Consider the following 16,730-nt stretch of genomic DNA (forward strand, 5'->3'; position numbering starts at 1 on the left):
TAAGAACTTGCTTTATGAATCTGGGTGCTCCTGTATTGGGTGCATACATATTTAGGATAGTTAGCTCTTCCTGTTGAATTGATCCCTTTACCATTATGTAATGGCCTTCTTTTCTCTTTTGATATTGGTTGGTTTAAAGTCTGTTTTACCAGAGACTAGGATTGCAACCCTTGCTTTTTTTTGCTTTCCATTTGCTTGGTAGATCTTCCTCCATTACTTTATTTTGAGCCTATGGGCGTCTTTGCACATGAGATGGGTCTCCCGAATACAGCACACTGATGAGTCTTGACTCTATCCAATTTGCTAGTCTGTGTCTTTTAATCGGGGCATTTCGCCCATTTACATTTAAAGTTAATATTGTTATGTGTGAATTTGATCCTGGCATTATGGTATTCGCTGGTTAGTTTGCCCATTAACTGATGCAGTTTCTTCATAGCGTTGATGGTCTTTACAATTTGGCATGTTTTTTCAGTGGCTGGTACCAGTTGTTTGTTTCCATGTTTAGTGCTTCCTTCAGGAGCTCTTGTAAGGCAGGCCTGGATGTGATGAAATCTCTCAGCATTTGCTTGTCTGTAAAGGATTTTATTTCTTCTTCACTTATGAAGCTTAGTTTGGCTGGATACGAAATTCTGGATTGAAAACTCTTTTCTTTAAGAATGTTGAATATTGGCCCCCACTCTCTTCTGGCTGGTACAGTTTCTGCCGAGAGATCTGCTGTTAGTCTGATGGGCTTCCCTTTGTGAGTAACTCGACCTTTCTCTGTGGCTGCCCTTAACACTTTCGATTCATTTCAACCTTGGTGAATCTGACAATTATGTGTCTTGCAGTTGCTCTTCTCGAGGAGTATCTTTGTGGTGTTCTCTGTATTTCCTGAATTTGAATGTTGGCCTGCCTTGCTAGGTTGGGGATGTTCTCCTGGATAATATCCTGAAGAGTGTTTTTCAACTTGGTTCCATTCTCTCCATCACTTTCAGGTATAGCAATCAAGTGTCGATTTGGTCTTTTCACATAGTCCTATATTTCTTGGAGACTTTGTTCGTTTCTTTTTACTCTTTTTTCTCTAACCTTGTCTTCTCGCTTTATTTCATTAATTTGATATTCAATCACTGATACCCTTTCTTCCACATGATTGAATTGTCTATTGAAGCTTGTGCATGCGTCACGAAGTTCTCGTGCCATGGTTTTCAGCTTCATGAGGTCATTTAAAGTCTTCGCTACACTGTTTATTCTAGTTAGCCATTTGTCTAATCTTTTTTCAAGATTTTTAGCTTCGAACATCCTTCTTTAGCTTGGAGAAGTTTGTTATTACTGACCTTTTGAAGCCTACTTCTGTCAACTCGTCAAAGTCATCTCCATCCAGCTTTGTTCTGTTGCTGGTGAGGAACTGCGATCCTTTGGAGGAGATGAGGTCCTCTGATTTTTAGAATTTTCATCTTTTCTGCTCTGGTTTCTCCCCGTCTTTGTGGTTTTATCTACCTTTAGTCTTTGATGTTGGTGATCTACAGATGAGGTTTGGGGGTAGATGACCTTTTTGTTGATGTTGATGCTATTCTTTTCTCTTTGTTAGTTTTCCTTCTAACAGTCAGGTCCCTCAGCTGCAGGTCTGTTGGAGTTTGCTGGAGGTCCACTCCTGACCCTGTTTGCCTCGGTATCACCAACGGAGGCTGCAGAGCAGCAAATAGTGCAGAACAGCAAATATTGCTGCCTGATCCTTCCTCTGGCAGCTTTGTCCCAGAGGGGCAGCCGCCTATATGAGGTGTCTGTTGGCCCCTCCTGGGAAGTGTCTCCCAGTTAGGCTACACTGGAGTCATTGACCCACTTGAGGAGGCAGGCTGTCTGTTCTCAGAGCTCAAACGCTGTGCTGGGAGAACCACTGCTCTCTTCAGAGCTGTCAGACAGGGACGTTTAAGTCTGCAGAAGTTGTCTGCTGCCTTTTGTTTAGCCATGCCCTGCCTAGAGAGGTGGAGTCTAGAGGCAATAGGCCTTATTGAGCTTCAATGGGCTCTGCCCACTTTGAGCTTCACTTTGTTTACCTACTCAAGCCTCAGCAATGGCAGACGCCCCTCCCCTAGCCAGGCTGCCATCTCGCAGTTCGATCTCAGACTGCTGCGCTAGCAGTGAGCAAGGCTTCATGGGTGTGGGACGTGCCGAGGCAGGCATGGGAGAGAATCACCTTGTCTGCTGGTTGCTAAGACCTTGGGAAAAGTGCAGTATTTGGGCAGGAGTGTCCCGTTTTTCCAGGTAGCCTGTCATGGCTTCCCTTGGCTAGGAAAGGGAAATCCCCTGACCTCTTGCGTTTGCAGGGTGAGGTGATGCCCCTTCCTGCTTCACCTTGCCCTCTGTGGGCTGCAGCCCACTGTCCAACCAGTCCCAATGAGATGAACTAGGTACCTCAGTTGGAAATGCAGAAATCACCCGTCTTTTGTGTCTTCTGCGTCGATCACGCTGGGAGCTGCAGACTGGAGCTGTTCCTATTTCACCATCTTGGAACGCCCAGTTTGGTGGCTTTCTGTATTGACAGCATGTGACTCCATTCCTCTGTCTTATTTGTGTTTCTGCTGTACTATTGAGTTTTGTACTTTTGTGTGTTTCTTTGAGAGTTTTAAGACTGCATTAAGCATTTTTGTAGTGTAGTGTGATGAATTCCCTTAATTTTTGCTTGTCTGGGAAAGATGTTATTTGCCCTTTATTTTTGAATGATAAGTTTGCTGAATCTAGTATTATTGACTGACATTTTATTTTCAGCACTTGCAATATATCATCATATGCCTGTAAGGTTTCTGCTGAGAAATTTGTTTTTAATCTTATGGGGATTTTCTTACATGTGATTTGATATTTTTCTTACTATTTTTAGAATTCTGTCCTTGACGTTTCAGTTTGACTGTGATACACCTTGTAGAAGCCTTTTATGGATTGAATGTATTTGAGGAATTTTGTACTCCTGTATCTTCATGTTTTTATCTTTTGCAAGACTTGGGAAGTTTTCATCTATAATTTTTTTCAAATGTTTTCTTCCATTTCTCTTTCTTCTGAAACTCCCATAATTTGAACATTTGGTTGCTTTATGGCATCCCATATGTTATGTAGGCTTTCTTCATTTTTTAAAGTTGTTTTTCACCTTTGTGTCTGAATGGGTTATTTTTTAAAAAACCTGTTTTCAAGTTCAGAAGTTCTTCTGCTTAATTTTGTTTATTACTGAGGCTCTCAACTGTATTTTACATTTCATTGAAATCTTCAGTTGTAGGACTTTTTAAATGATATCAATCTTTGTTGAATTTCTTGAGATCATAAATTGTTTTCCTAATTTTTTGGATTATTTATCTTTTTTTTAAAAAAAATCTCACTAGTTTCTGTTGTATCCTAATTTTGATTTTTTTCCAGCATTCCGTACATTTCCTTTTCTTATGGGTCTCTTACTGGAAAATTATTTTGTTTCTTTGGAGGTTTCTTGTTTCCTTGCTTTTTCATGTTTCTTGTGTCTTTTTGTTGGTGTCTGTGTTTATTGTAACAGTTGTTTTCTTCCAATTTATTCATTAACATTGGTAGGAAAAACTTTTTCCTGTAGATATATTTATAGTGCTGGTTCTGTGAAGGGGTTTGTCTGATTTTACATAGACACAGTCATGTAATCTTTTATGATTTTTTGGATTGTAACTCTTGTCAGCAGTGTCGGAGTTCCTAAGTGACACAGACTGCTTTTGTTAATGGCAGCCATGGTGAGGCTTTGCTGAGCGTGGGGACTCCAGGTGGGGTGCTCCTTAAGCACCAGTAATAATGGCGGTGGGCTGGGTGGACTTGTCATTAGTTGCCTCAGTGGTGTGTGTGGGTGCCAGTGTGGCTGGTGCGTTGAGCCAATCCCCAGACCTCTAGATGATTTGTGTAGGCAGTGGCAGTGGCAGCTATAGGTGGGGATGGCTTGTCGTCAGGTTTTTGGAAGGCATGTTTCTGAGCCAGTTGGGGAGTGGATCGATCCCTACGCCTCTGGAGGATGATGTGTACAGGTGCTGATGGTGGGCAGAGTGGATCTCTCTTCATGCTCCCCCAGCCTCAATGGTGTGTGTGGGTCTTGGTAGCAGTAGGTGGGTAGATAGTTCCCTAGGAACCCTGATGATATGCATTGGTGATGTTGAGGAGTGTGGATTGATTTTTGTTTCTCCGGATGACACGTGGGGGTGCCAGTGGTGGTGGGTGGGCCACTTTAAATTTTTTGTTACAATGTATTTTCATTCTTTTTTTTAAAAAGCATAACATTAAATTTACATAAGCATCTGTTTCCTTTCTGTTCTTCAGATTGAATAATTTCTATTGGTCTATCTATTTCCAGATCCACTGACCTCTTTTTAGTATCCTTTCTTCTCTTTAGGCCAGCGGTCCCCAACCTTTTTGGCATCAGGTTTCATGGAAGACAATTCTTCTATGGACCCATGTAGTGGGGCAGGTGGGATGATTTTGGAATGATTCAAGCACATTACATTTATTGTGCACTTTATTTCTGTTATTAATACATTGTAATACATAATTAAATAAGTATACAACTTGCCATAATGTAGAATCAATGGGAGACCTGAGCGTGATTTCCTGCAACTAGATGATCCCATCTGGAGGTGATGGGAGACAGTAACAGATCATCAGTCATTAGATTCTCATAAGAAGCATGCAACCAATATCACTCATATGCACAGTTCACAATAGGGTTTGTGCTTTGAGAATCTAATGCTGCCACTGACCTGACAGGTGGTGGAGCTCAGGTGGTAATGTGAGTGATGGGGAGCGGCTGTAACTACAGATGAAATTTCACTTGCACACTTGCCACTCACCTCCTGCTGTGCGGCTTGGTTCCTAACAGGCCATGGACCAATACCGGTCCATGGCCTGGGGTTGGGGACTCCTGCTTTAGACCATTCAGTGCTTTTTAAAATTTGGTCATGTTACTTTGTAGTTCTCAAAGTGCCATTTGTTTCTTTTTTACTTTTGTTTCTCTGTTGAGATTTTCTGTCTTTTTACCTCTTTGAAAAGAGTTCATCCTCTCAGAGAACAGTATAATAGCCACTTTAAAGCTTTTTTTTCTGGCTGTGTGTGGTGGCTCACACCGGTAATTCCAGCACTTTTGGAGGCTGAGGTGGCTGGATCACCTGAGGTCATGAGTTGGAGACCAGCCTGGCCAAGATGGTGAGACTCAGTCTCTACGAAAAATACAAAAAATTAGCCAGGCATGGTAGTGGGTGCCTGTAATCCCAACTACTTGGGAGGCTGAGGCAGAAGAATTGCTTGAACCTGGGAGGCGGAGGTTGCAGGGAGCTGAGATCATGCCACTGCACTCCATCTCAAATAAATAAATAAATGAATGAATAATTAAATAAATAAATAAAATGAAATTTTTTTCTGATAATTTCAACATCTCTGTCTTCTTCTACTTGGCTGCTCTTGATTCTCATCTTTTGTGAGTGGTTGAGATTTCCTAAGTTCTTTATATGCCAAGCAGTTTTTGGATTATATCCTGGGCATTTTGAATATTAAGTTGTAAGTCTCTGGGTCTTGGTTAGATTGCAGGTTTGGTATTACTTTGAGTTCACCAATATCATTCTTAGCACATACTCTTCCGGGTCCTAAGATAGCTTTGCCATGAAGTCTGTCTAGAATTCTTAGTTGCGCTCAGTGGGAGAAGCAGAGAAGATTATTCTTATTCCATTTTATTTCAAGTAGAATTCTTGCTCATTTTTAAAATCTGAGTTTTTATATATATATACACACACACACACACACACACACACACAGGATTTTCCTGTGTCACCTAGGCCTGAGTGCAGTGGTACAATTATAGCTCACTGCAGCCTCAAACTCCTAGGCTCAAGTGATTCTCCTGCCTCAGCCTCCTGAGTAGCTGGGACTACAGACACGTGCCACCACCTTTTTTGTAGAGATACGGTCTCACTGTATTTATCAGACTGGTCTCAAACTTCTGACCTCAAGTAATCTTCCTGCCTCAGTCTCCCAAAGTGTTGGGATTACAGGCATAAGCCACTGTACCTGGCTCAGTCTGAGTGTTTAGTCTTTGTTATTGATGTACAGGAATTTTTTATATAATAAGGATATGAGTCTGTTGTCAGGATGTGTATTGCAAATACTTTCAATCTGTAGCTGTTTTATTTCTTAATTGTATGTTTGTTGATGAGCAGAAATATTTGATTTTGATGAATCTAGTTTATCAGTTTTTTCCTTTATTCTTAGTGGTTTCTTCTTTTTTTTAGATAGAGTCTCATTCTTTTGCCCAGACTGAAGTGCAGTGGCATGATCTTGGCTCACTGCAACCTCTGCCTCCTGGGTTCCAGCGATTCTCGTGCCTCAGCCTCCCTAGTAGCTGGGACTACAGGTGTGCACCACCATGCTGAGCGAATTTTTGTATTTTTAGTAGAGATGGGATTTCATCGTGTTGCCCAGGCTGGTCTCGAACTCCTGGCCTCTAGCGATCCATCCACCTTGGCCTCCCAAAGTGCTGGGATTACAGATGTGAGCCACTGCACCCAGTCTCTTTATTCTTAGTCCTTTCCTTTCCTTTCTTTCCCTTCCCTTCCCTATCCCCTCCCCTTCCCTTCCCTTTCCTTCCCTTCCCTCCCCTCCTCTCCCCTCCCCTCCCCTCCCCTCCCCTTGCCTTCCCTTCCTTTCCTTTCCTTTCACTTTTTTGTTATTGTTGTGACAAAACACATGTAACAAAATTTACCATATTAGCTATTAATTGCATTCAATTTAGTGGCATTTAGTTCACTCACAGTGTTGTGCAACCACTTTCTCTGTCTAGTTTCAGAACTTTTTCATCACTCCAAATGGAAACTCTTTAACCATTAAGCATTCACTTCTTATTTTATCTCTTTATTCCCCCAGCTTCCCAGCCCCTGGAAATTACTGCTTTGTTTTCTGTTGCCTGGATTTTCCTGTTCTAGATATTTCACAAAAACAGAATCATGCAGTATATGATCTTTTGTGTCTATGGTTTCTTTCACTTAGCACAAATGCTTTCAAAGTTCATCCATGTCATAGTATGTGGTAGTACTTTAGTTCTTTTTATGGTCTAATAATATTCCATTATATGGATATATCACATTTGTTTATCTGTTCATCTGTTTGTATTGTTTCCACCTTTTTTGCTATTATTGAATAATGCTTCTATGAACATACAAGTATCTGTTCGAAAACCTGTTTTCCATTCTTTTGTTTTATACCTAGGATGGGAATTTCTGTGTCATGTGGTAATTTTATGTTTAAGTTATTGAGGAACTGCAATACTGTTTTTTTTTTTTTTTTCTTACAGTAGCTGTACCATTTACATTCCCACTAGCAATGTATGAAGGTTCCAGGTTCTTTATATACTCACCAACACTTATTTTTTTTCTCTCTTTCTTGCTCTTTTACTTCCTTTTCCTTCTCTCTTCCTTTCATTCCTCATCCTAGTGGGTACGAAATGATATGTCATTGTGGTTTTGACATGCATTTTTTTTGTGTGTTTTGATATAAACTTTAGGGGTATTTTTCCTTCTTCTGGGAAGAGTGTTATTTATATTTTTTATAGGGATTTTGGTGAATCTATAAATTTCTTCATTTAGTGTGGACATTTTAACAGTGACATTTCAACAGCATTGATTCTTTTTTCATTTTTCCTTTTTTGTTCTCGAAGGAGATAAACAATATTGATTCAAACCATGACCGTGGAATATCTTTCCATTGTTTTGGCGTTCTCTAGTTTCTTTCATCAATGTTTTATGGTTTTCATTGTGGAGATCTTTCACTTTGGTTTGGATTTGCATTTCCTAATGACTAATGACATTGAGTGTCTTCTAATGTGCTTTTTGTCATTTGTGTAGTTTTTTTTGGAGAAATATCTATTCACATTCTTTGCCCATTAAAATATTTTTGTCTTTATCTTACTGAATTGTAAGAGTTTTTTTTTTTTTAAATTTTGAACACTATACCTTTTTTCTTTTAAGAGATGGGGTCTTGCTGTGTTGCCCAGGCTGGCCTGAAACTCTTGGCCTCAAGCAATCTTCCTGCCTTGGCCTTCCAGAGTGCTGGAATTACAGGTGTGAGCCATTGTGGTTGGCCTGGATACTGTATTTCCTCCCATTTGGTGGGTTGGTTGCCTTTTCACTATTCCAGTAGTGTTCTTTGATGAATAAAAGTTTGAAATTTTGCTGATGTCCAATTTATCATTTTTCTGTTGTCACTTGTGGTTTTTTGGTCATATCTGTGAAATCATTGCCAAATAGAAGTCATGAAAATGTACTGCTGTGTTTTTTTCTAAGAGCTTCATAATTTTAGCTCTTGTATAATATTTAGGTCTTCTCTCCATTTGAATCTATTTTTGAATATGGTGTGAGGCAAGGGTCCAAGTTCATACTTTTGCGTGTGGCAGTTTAGTTGTTCTAAAATTATTTGTTGAAAGTTTATTTTTCTTCCATGAAAGGTTTTGGCATCCTTGTTGAAAATCAATTGTTGGTCCTAGTTATATGGGTTTATTTCTAGACTTTCAGTTCTGTCCAATAAATCTGTATGTTTACCCTTTGCCAAGATTGTTTTGATTACTATAGCGTCATAGTAAATTTTGAAACTGAAATGTGAGTCCTCTAATTTTTTCCTCTTCTTCAAGGTTATTTTGGTTCTTCTGAGCCTCTCGCAATTAATCGTCAGATCAGTTCGTCCATTTCTGCAAAACAGGCTGTTGGAATTTTGGTAGGGAGTGAATGGAACCTGGAGGTCACTTTGAGGAGTAATGCCCAACTGCTAACCAAAATAGTTGATATAGTTAGTAAAGTCTTTCAGTCCTCGATTAGGGGATGTCTTTTTCATTTATTTGGGTTTATTTATTTATTTATTTAGCTCTTTCCTAAAATTTTCCATGTGGCAGTTCATAGGTAACTAACTTTAATATCTTTCAATTGTTATAAATGCAGTTACTTTAGAATCATAGGCCCTATTTAACCTTCTTTTTTTTTTTTTTTTTTTTTTGAGACAGAGTTGCGCTCTTTTTGCCCAGGCTGGAGTACAATGGCGCGATCTCAGCTCACCGCATCCTCTGCCTCCCGGGTTCAAGCGATTCTCCTGCCTCAGCCTCTCGAGTAGCTGGGATTACAGGCATGCGCCACCATGCCTGGCTAATTTTTGTATTTTTAGTAGAGACGGGGTTTCTCCATGTTGGTCAGGCTGGTCTTGAACTCCCGACCTCAGGTGATCCACCCACCTTGGCCTCCCAAAGTGCTGGGATTACAGGCGTGAGCCACCACGCCCATCCATTAACCTTCTATGTAATAATTTTCATTACTTCCTTTAAATACATTCCAGATTTTAATAGCTGTTTAAGCTTTGGAATCTCAAAGTATTGATTTTTTTGATTAAAATTACCTTGGTATTTTAAAATATCTTCCTAGTATTTTTTGGTGGACTTACATTTCTGCATTAGCAAGAGAGCCAGATATTCCATAGATTGCACTTATTATTTTTCTCTGAACTACTATGTATTTGATTGTTTATAACAAATTTCCAAATAAAAAAGAACATTTTAAATGCCTCTTGCATATTGATATGTTTATTATTAAAATTTCATTTTTTTCCTAGTGGGAAAGAAGCCTAAGGAATAAAGTCATCTCTCTAGACCATAAAAATAAAAAGCATATCCGAGGGTGTCCTGTCGCTTCCAAGTCTTCACCAGAAAGGTAAGATATGTGTGTGTGTGTGACATAGTATGGGCTTATCCTATAAAATGTGACCATAAATGATTTATGTTAGCTTGTTGTATCTCAATTATGACCACAATGTTTAAAATAGAAGGTTTGAATTCAGTAGCCTCTAAGATTCTTTCAGTCTCTTAACTTTCTGCGATTGTTAGTATCTTAACTCCCTTGTTTTTGTGCATTTGGAACGTCTTGATAAGCTTTTGCTGATAATGCAAGAGTTATACATATGATGATTGACTCATTATTTGCAATCAGCAGTGAGAAAGGGTGCTCGATTTCTTCTTCTTTTTTGTTTTTTAAAGGCTAGTCAAATGAAGCAGTGGGAATGGAGCAGAAACAAAGACATCTGCAACTTGTAATCAACTGGTTGTAAATACCTCTGTACTTGGGCCAGCCAAAAATACTCCGTTTAGCAACTATTGTCCTATAGTCACAGTGCTAACAAATTATTTGTATAGGGGAATTAAATATCTGGAGGATTCAAATTACAGTTATTACTGGAAATAATTTACAGTGTTTCAGAATTGGACATAAATCAGTGATTAGAAAGTTGTTATTTTAAAAAGAGTATTGAATTTTCTTTTTAACATAGTGAATGAAAAAATGAGAATAGCAAATTATGATTATTGGAAAGTCACACAAATTTAGAAGACTCAGTGGGGTCCTTGAATTTATGTCAAAGTACTTCTATAAACTACTTAGTCTAATTCTCCCTTTTCAAGTAAATTGTGTGTAGGAAATATAAACATATATTGGCGACTCCATAGCAGTTTATGAGCCTCTTGACATACCATACCATGGATAACTTGTCAAGGTGAATAAGGCAGGTCTGTTGATGCAATGATGATGCTTTCATCCTTAGAACAAGCACACATTCAGTATTCAGACTTGGTTTCCCAAAAAGATTTACGTAAAAAAATTATACTTCGTTTGAGAGATGGAATGCTAGAAGTAGAGGAATGATAATTTTTAATTAATAAAGCCAAGCCACAGTTTCTGAAAGGTTTGCACATACGAAGTTGTTTTATCTTATGGGAGACATATCCTGAAGACTTTGCATGCTTCAAAACATATATAATTCCCCTTTAGCTGCCGTCTTGCATCCCTGCATGTGTGTGCCTAATCTCAGCTGGCCCACCTGAGACCCTGTGAGCACCAACCCTAATTCCCTGCATGTCCCCTTACCTGCTCTGACAGGATGAAAGAAACAATCACGAATCAGGAAAAACTTGCCAAACTGCAGGCACAAGTGCACATTGGTGGGAAAGGAACTGCTTGTAGAAAGAAGAAGGTGGTTCATGGAACAGCCACAGCAGATGATAAAAAACTTGAGCTGTCCTTAAAGAAGTTAGGGGTAAACAGTATCTCTGGTATTGAAGAGGTGAATGTGTTTACAAACCAAGGAATGGTGATCCACTTTAACAACCCTAAAGTTCAGGCATCGCTGGCAGCAAACACTTTCACCGTTACAGGCCATGCTGAGACAAAGCAGCTGACAGAAATGCTACACAGCATCTTAAACCAGCTTGGTGCAGACAGTCTGACTAGTTTAAGGAGACTGGCTGAAGCTCTGCCCAAACAGTCCGTGGATGGAAAAGCACCACTTGCTACTGGAGAGGATAATGATTATGAAGTTCCTGATCTTGTGGAGAATTTTGATGAGGCTTCCAAGAATGAGGCAAACTGAATTGAATCAACTTCTGAAGATAAAACTTGAAGAAGTTACTGGGAGCTGCTATTTTATATTATGACCGCTTTTAAAGAAATTTTTGTTTATGGATATGATAAAATCTAGATCTCTAATTTAAGCCCAAGCCCCTTGGACACTGCAGCTCTTTTCAGTTTTTGCTTATACACAATTCATTCTTTGCAGCTAATTAAGCCGAAGAAGCCTGGGAATAAACTTTGAAAGAAAGGTGATTAAGGTTCTTTGCCTAGTAAAAAACAAAAAACAAAAAACTTATATCATTCAGGCCGGGCACGGTGGCTCACACCTGTAGTCCCAGCACTTTGGGAGACTGAGGCAGGTGGATCACTTGAGTGCAGGAGTTCAAGTACAGCTTGGGCACCATGGTGAAACACCATCTCTACAAAAAACTAATAAAAGTAAAAATTAAAAAATACTTAAATCTCACTTTTCCATAAGAATGCTTGTAAAGTAGTGGGCACAGGTTCTTTGGGATATCAATCAATAACTTTGTAACATATTGCTTTAATTTTGCCTTTTAGTTTTCTGGCATTATCACTAATATTTTTTTCAGTGTATTTTCTGCTAAATTGTCAGCCTAGCATAAAAAGATAATTGTTTGGCCTTCCTTATAGAATTTATGACATCTGACTTCTCTTCCAGAGTTAGTGATTTTCAGGCATGGTCACAGCATTAACATTATAACATCTATTTAATATACACTTAATGATATTGTTAGAGGATAAAAAGTTTTTAAAATTCAGTAGCAGTAGAAATTGAATTAAAAATACAATAATGAACCAAATCACCATCTTTTTAATAAATAAAAAGAACAGTGTGGTTGACATGATCCTGACAAAGGAAAATGATACATTTTTAAATTGATAAAAGTGATGTAGCCAACAGGCATTAGTGAAATTAGTTTTATAGTTTACTCAGCCAATTTTTGAATAATAGAATGTGATTTTTGACAAATTTTTTTTTTTTTTTTTTTTTTTTTTTTTTTTTTTTTTTTTTTTTTGCAGTGGCCGGATCTCAGCTCACTGCAAGCTCCGCCTCCCGGGTTCACGCCATTCTCCTGCCTCAGCCTCCCGAGTAGCTGGGACTACAGGCGCCCGCCACCTCGCCCGGCTAGTTTTTTGTATTTTTTAGTAGAGACGGGGTTTCACCTTGTTAGCCAGGATGGTCTCGAACTCCTGACCTCGTGATCCGCCCGTCTCGGCCTCCCAAAGTGCTGGGATTACAGGCTTGAGCCACCGCGCCCGGCCTTGACAAATTTTTAAAATCTAGAGGGCTTTGTATTATTTCAAAATTTTATACTGAAGACGCATATATATGTCTTTTATATATATAACTATATTAATATATAATTAGTTCAAATTCACAATGTTAAAATGTTCATAAATTATTTCTGGGGGATGTATATGAATATTAAAAAGTAGAATTTAAAAATGTATCTCTGATGTGTGGTAGAAAGGACCTGAGTCATTTCCAAATCCTAGTTGTCTTAAGCTAGGAGGGGGCATCTTGTCTGTACTTCAGTTTTTCTCTATTGAAAGTTCTGGAGCTTTTGATTCTTAACCTTTTTCTGAATGTTCTGCTTCTAAAAGGTAGGTAAAATGGGATGGTTAGGATATCTAGAATATCTGGAAACTAAGGTGGGATGGAACATGATGAGTTGTTTAGGTGAAACTGGGTTATGACAGTTAAGTTAGTAGGCAGAGTTAGGAAGTGACTTTGTTCAAAACAACAGGAATGGGAAATTATGATGTATTTGCTTCACAGCACAAGGATTTTGTAAAATTCTCTTGGGCATATTATTTTTAGAAGAGAAACAGTTTGGTTTTTCTGTTTTAATGGGATTCTTTTTTCCTCTCTTGATCTCATTTTCACTATCAATGAGCTTACAGAATTTGTACCTACAGATTTAGGTCTCTTGTAGTGTAATTTTTTTTAAATCAAATTGTGCTGTTCTTCCTACTCCACTAATTATTTGGCGTATCGGTCATGAGAGTACATGAGCAATATCAGATTGGAACTGAAAACCGTCTATTATAATTATGGCAGCTAATATCTACTGAGTACTTATTATATGGTAGGCATTAGGCTAAGCCTGAACTGTCTTATTTAATTTTTATAAGTCTGTGAGATGTAAGTAGCATTGGCCTTATCTCATGGTTGAGGAAATTTAGGCCTTCTTACTATAATGGAGAGGAATGTTATTAATGCATCTCTAGGAAACCTACAGACTTAAATTTTTGTTTTAATAACATTGAATTCTTCTAGGCTATCTGAAACATTTTATAAATTGCTGCTGGGCAAAGGGAAGTCAAAGCAACAAAAATACACCTGGAGAGGGGGAAAAAGTTTCCATATGTTTGTATTACTTTGGAACTGCTGACTCTATCTCCTGGGTTTGATCTTACTTTAAAGATTGTAATACTTCTTAGTGCTTTTTTAAAAATTAAGTTTTATTGTGATACAATTTACACATCATCAAATTCACCCATTTTAATTCAATAATTAAATAATTTTTAGTATATTTACAGAATTGTGAGCCATCACTACAGTCTGGTGATGGTTTTAGAACATCCCATCATGCTCCAAAAGAAACTGCTCTTTTGCAACCATTTTATATTCTCACCTACAACTGTAAGCAACCACTAACCTTATAAGATTTGATTTTTTGGACATTTCATATAGACAGAATCATGCAATATGTTTGTTCTTTTTCATCTGGCTTTCACCGAGCATAATATTTTTGAGGTTTGTTAATATTGTAGCATATATCAGTATTTCATTTCTTTTTACACCACATTGTGTTTATTCACCAATTGGATTTTTATGTTGTTTCCACTTCTTAGCTATTATGAGTAATGTTGTCATAAACATTCCTGTACAAGTGTTTGCAGGTGTTTGTGTAGATGCATGTTTTCTTTTTTCTTTTTCTTTTTTTTCTCTTGAGATGGAGTCTCACTTTGTTGCCCAGTGGTACAGTGGTGGAAAACACTTTGCCCAGTGGTGCAGTGGTGGAAAACAGCTCACTGCAGCCTCGACCTCCCAGGCTCAAGCGATCCTCCTGCCTCAGCCCACCAAGTAGTTGGGACTACAGGCATGCATCATCATGCTTGGCTAATTGTATTTTTTGTAGAGATGAGGTTTTGCTATGTTGCGCAGGCTGGTCTTGAACTCTTGAGCTCAAGCGATCTGCCCACCTTGGCCTCCCAAAGTGCTGGGATTATAGGCATGAGCCACTGTGCCCGTCCTAAGACATATATGTTTTCATTTATCTTAAACAGATAACTAGGATTAGAATTGCTGTGTCATGCATTAATATTGTTTAACTTTTTGAGCAACTGCTGAACTTTTTTCAAAATGACTGTACAATTTTACATTCCCACCAGCAATGTATGAGGGATTCATGTTTTTCTGCATCCTCACCAGCAGTTATCTCCTTCCATCGTTCTTTCCTCTTTCTTTTTTCTTTTCTTTTCTTTTGTTTCCTTCCATCTTTCATCCTAGTGAGTGTGAAGTGGTACCTCATTGTGGTTTTGATTGCCATTTCCTAAAACTAAATGATGTCGATTGTCTTTTCATGTGCTAATTGGTCATTTGTATGTCTTTTTGAGAATTGTTTAATCAGATCCTTTGCCCATTTTAAAATTGGATTATCTTTTTGTTGTAAGAGTTAAAAAATATTTTCTGGGTACAAGTCCCTTATCAGGTATATGATTTTCATATATTTTATCTGATACTTTTGGCAAGTTTCTCACTCTCTTGATGGTGTCCTTCGAAACATAAAAGATTTTAAGTTTTGATGAAGTCCCATTTATCTATTTTTCTTTTGTCTCTGTGCTTTTGGTGTCATATCTAAGAAACCATTGCCTAATCCAAGGTTGTGATCCTTTACTCCTGTGTGTTCTTCTAAGAGTTTTATAGTTTTAGCTCTTAGATTTAGGTCTTTGATCCATTTTAAGTTAATTTTTAGGTATGGAATGAAATAGGCACCCTAATTAATATTTTTGCCTTTGGATATTCATTTGTCCCAGCACCATTTGTTGAAAAGACAATGGTGTCTCTTCATTATTTTCCATTGAATTGTCTTGGAATCTTTGTGAAGTATCTATCAGTTGATAGTAAGTGTTAGTGTTTATTTCTGGATTCTCACTTCTCTTCCATTGTTCCATATGTCTGTCCATATGCTGGTACTGCCATGTGCTATTGCAGCTTTGTAGTAAGTTTTGAAATTGGGAAGTGTGGGTCTTACAACTTTATTTTTTTTCAATATTTTTTGGAGCCGTTCTGGGTTTTTTGCATTTTCAGCTGAATTTTAGAGTCAGCTTGTCATTTTAAATAAAAAACCAGCAAGGATTTTGACAGATTCTATTGAATCTGTAGACTAAATTGGGGAATATTGCCATTTTAACAATGTTGTCTCCAGATTAATAAACATGGGATGTCTTTCCATTTATGTCCTTTATAATTTTTTTCAATAGTGTTTTGTAGTTTTCAGTGTGTCTTTGCCTTTTTTTTGTTAAATGTATTCCTAAATACTTCCTTATTTCTGAAGCTATTATGAATGGAATTGTTTTCTATTTTTAGATTTGTATTTATTTATGTTTTTGAGACAGGATCTTATTCTGTTGCCTGGGGTGGGGTGCAGTGGCATGGTCATAACTCATTGTGGTCTTGACCTCCTGGGCTTAAGTGATCCTCATTCCTCAGGCTCCAAGTCTCTGCGACTACTGGTGCATGCCACCATGCTTGGCCAATGTTTTGAATTTGTAGAGATGGGGTCTCATTGTGTTGCCCAGGTTGGTCTTGAACACCTGGTCTCAAGCAATCCTCCTTTCTTGGTTTCCCAGAGTATAGTATTACAGGGATGAGCCATTGGGCCTGGAATTGGTCTCTTCATTCATTTCCTCTTGGATTTCCAATTTTTAAGCACATAGTTGTTCATATTAATAGTAGTGTCTAATGATCCTTTGTATTTCTATGGTATCAATTTTTATGTCTCACTTTTTGTTTTCAATCTTGTTGGGGTCTTTCTTTTTTTCTTGGTTGGTCTAGCTCGTGGTGTATCAGTTTTATTTTTTCAAAATGCCAACTTTATGTTTGATCTTTTTTTAAGTCTTCATTTTGGTTATTTCTACTCTGATCTTTACAATTTCTTTCCTCCTCCTAATTCTTGTTATGTTCATTCTTGCTTTTCTAGTCCATTGAGGTTCATTGTAACCACTTTTTATTTGAAATCTTTCTACTTTTTGATATAAGCATTGATTGCTATGCATTTCTCTCTCAACACTGCTTTTGCTTGTCCA

At 38.0% G+C, this 16,730-nt stretch overlaps 1 protein-coding gene and 1 pseudogene across 2 annotated transcripts in view; both read left to right on the forward strand.

The window, feature by feature from the left end:
- SENP7 (SUMO1/sentrin specific peptidase 7) overlaps window positions 1-16,730 on the forward strand; it is a 200,810-nt gene that overhangs the window by 61,816 nt on the left and 122,264 nt on the right. For both annotated transcript variants that reach the window (XM_011999888.1, XM_011999889.1), the window contains one exon: window positions 9,604-9,701. In XM_011999888.1, the coding sequence (XP_011855278.1) occupies window positions 9,604-9,701 (98 nt within the window). The remainder of the gene's footprint in view (window positions 1-9,603; window positions 9,702-16,730) is intronic.
- LOC105553758 lies at window positions 10,921-11,834 on the forward strand (annotated as a pseudogene).

The sequence above is a fragment of the Mandrillus leucophaeus genome, unplaced genomic scaffold, assembly GCF_000951045.1.
Source record: "Mandrillus leucophaeus isolate KB7577 unplaced genomic scaffold, Mleu.le_1.0 Scaffold608, whole genome shotgun sequence".
Lineage (NCBI taxonomy): Eukaryota > Metazoa > Chordata > Mammalia > Primates > Cercopithecidae > Mandrillus > Mandrillus leucophaeus.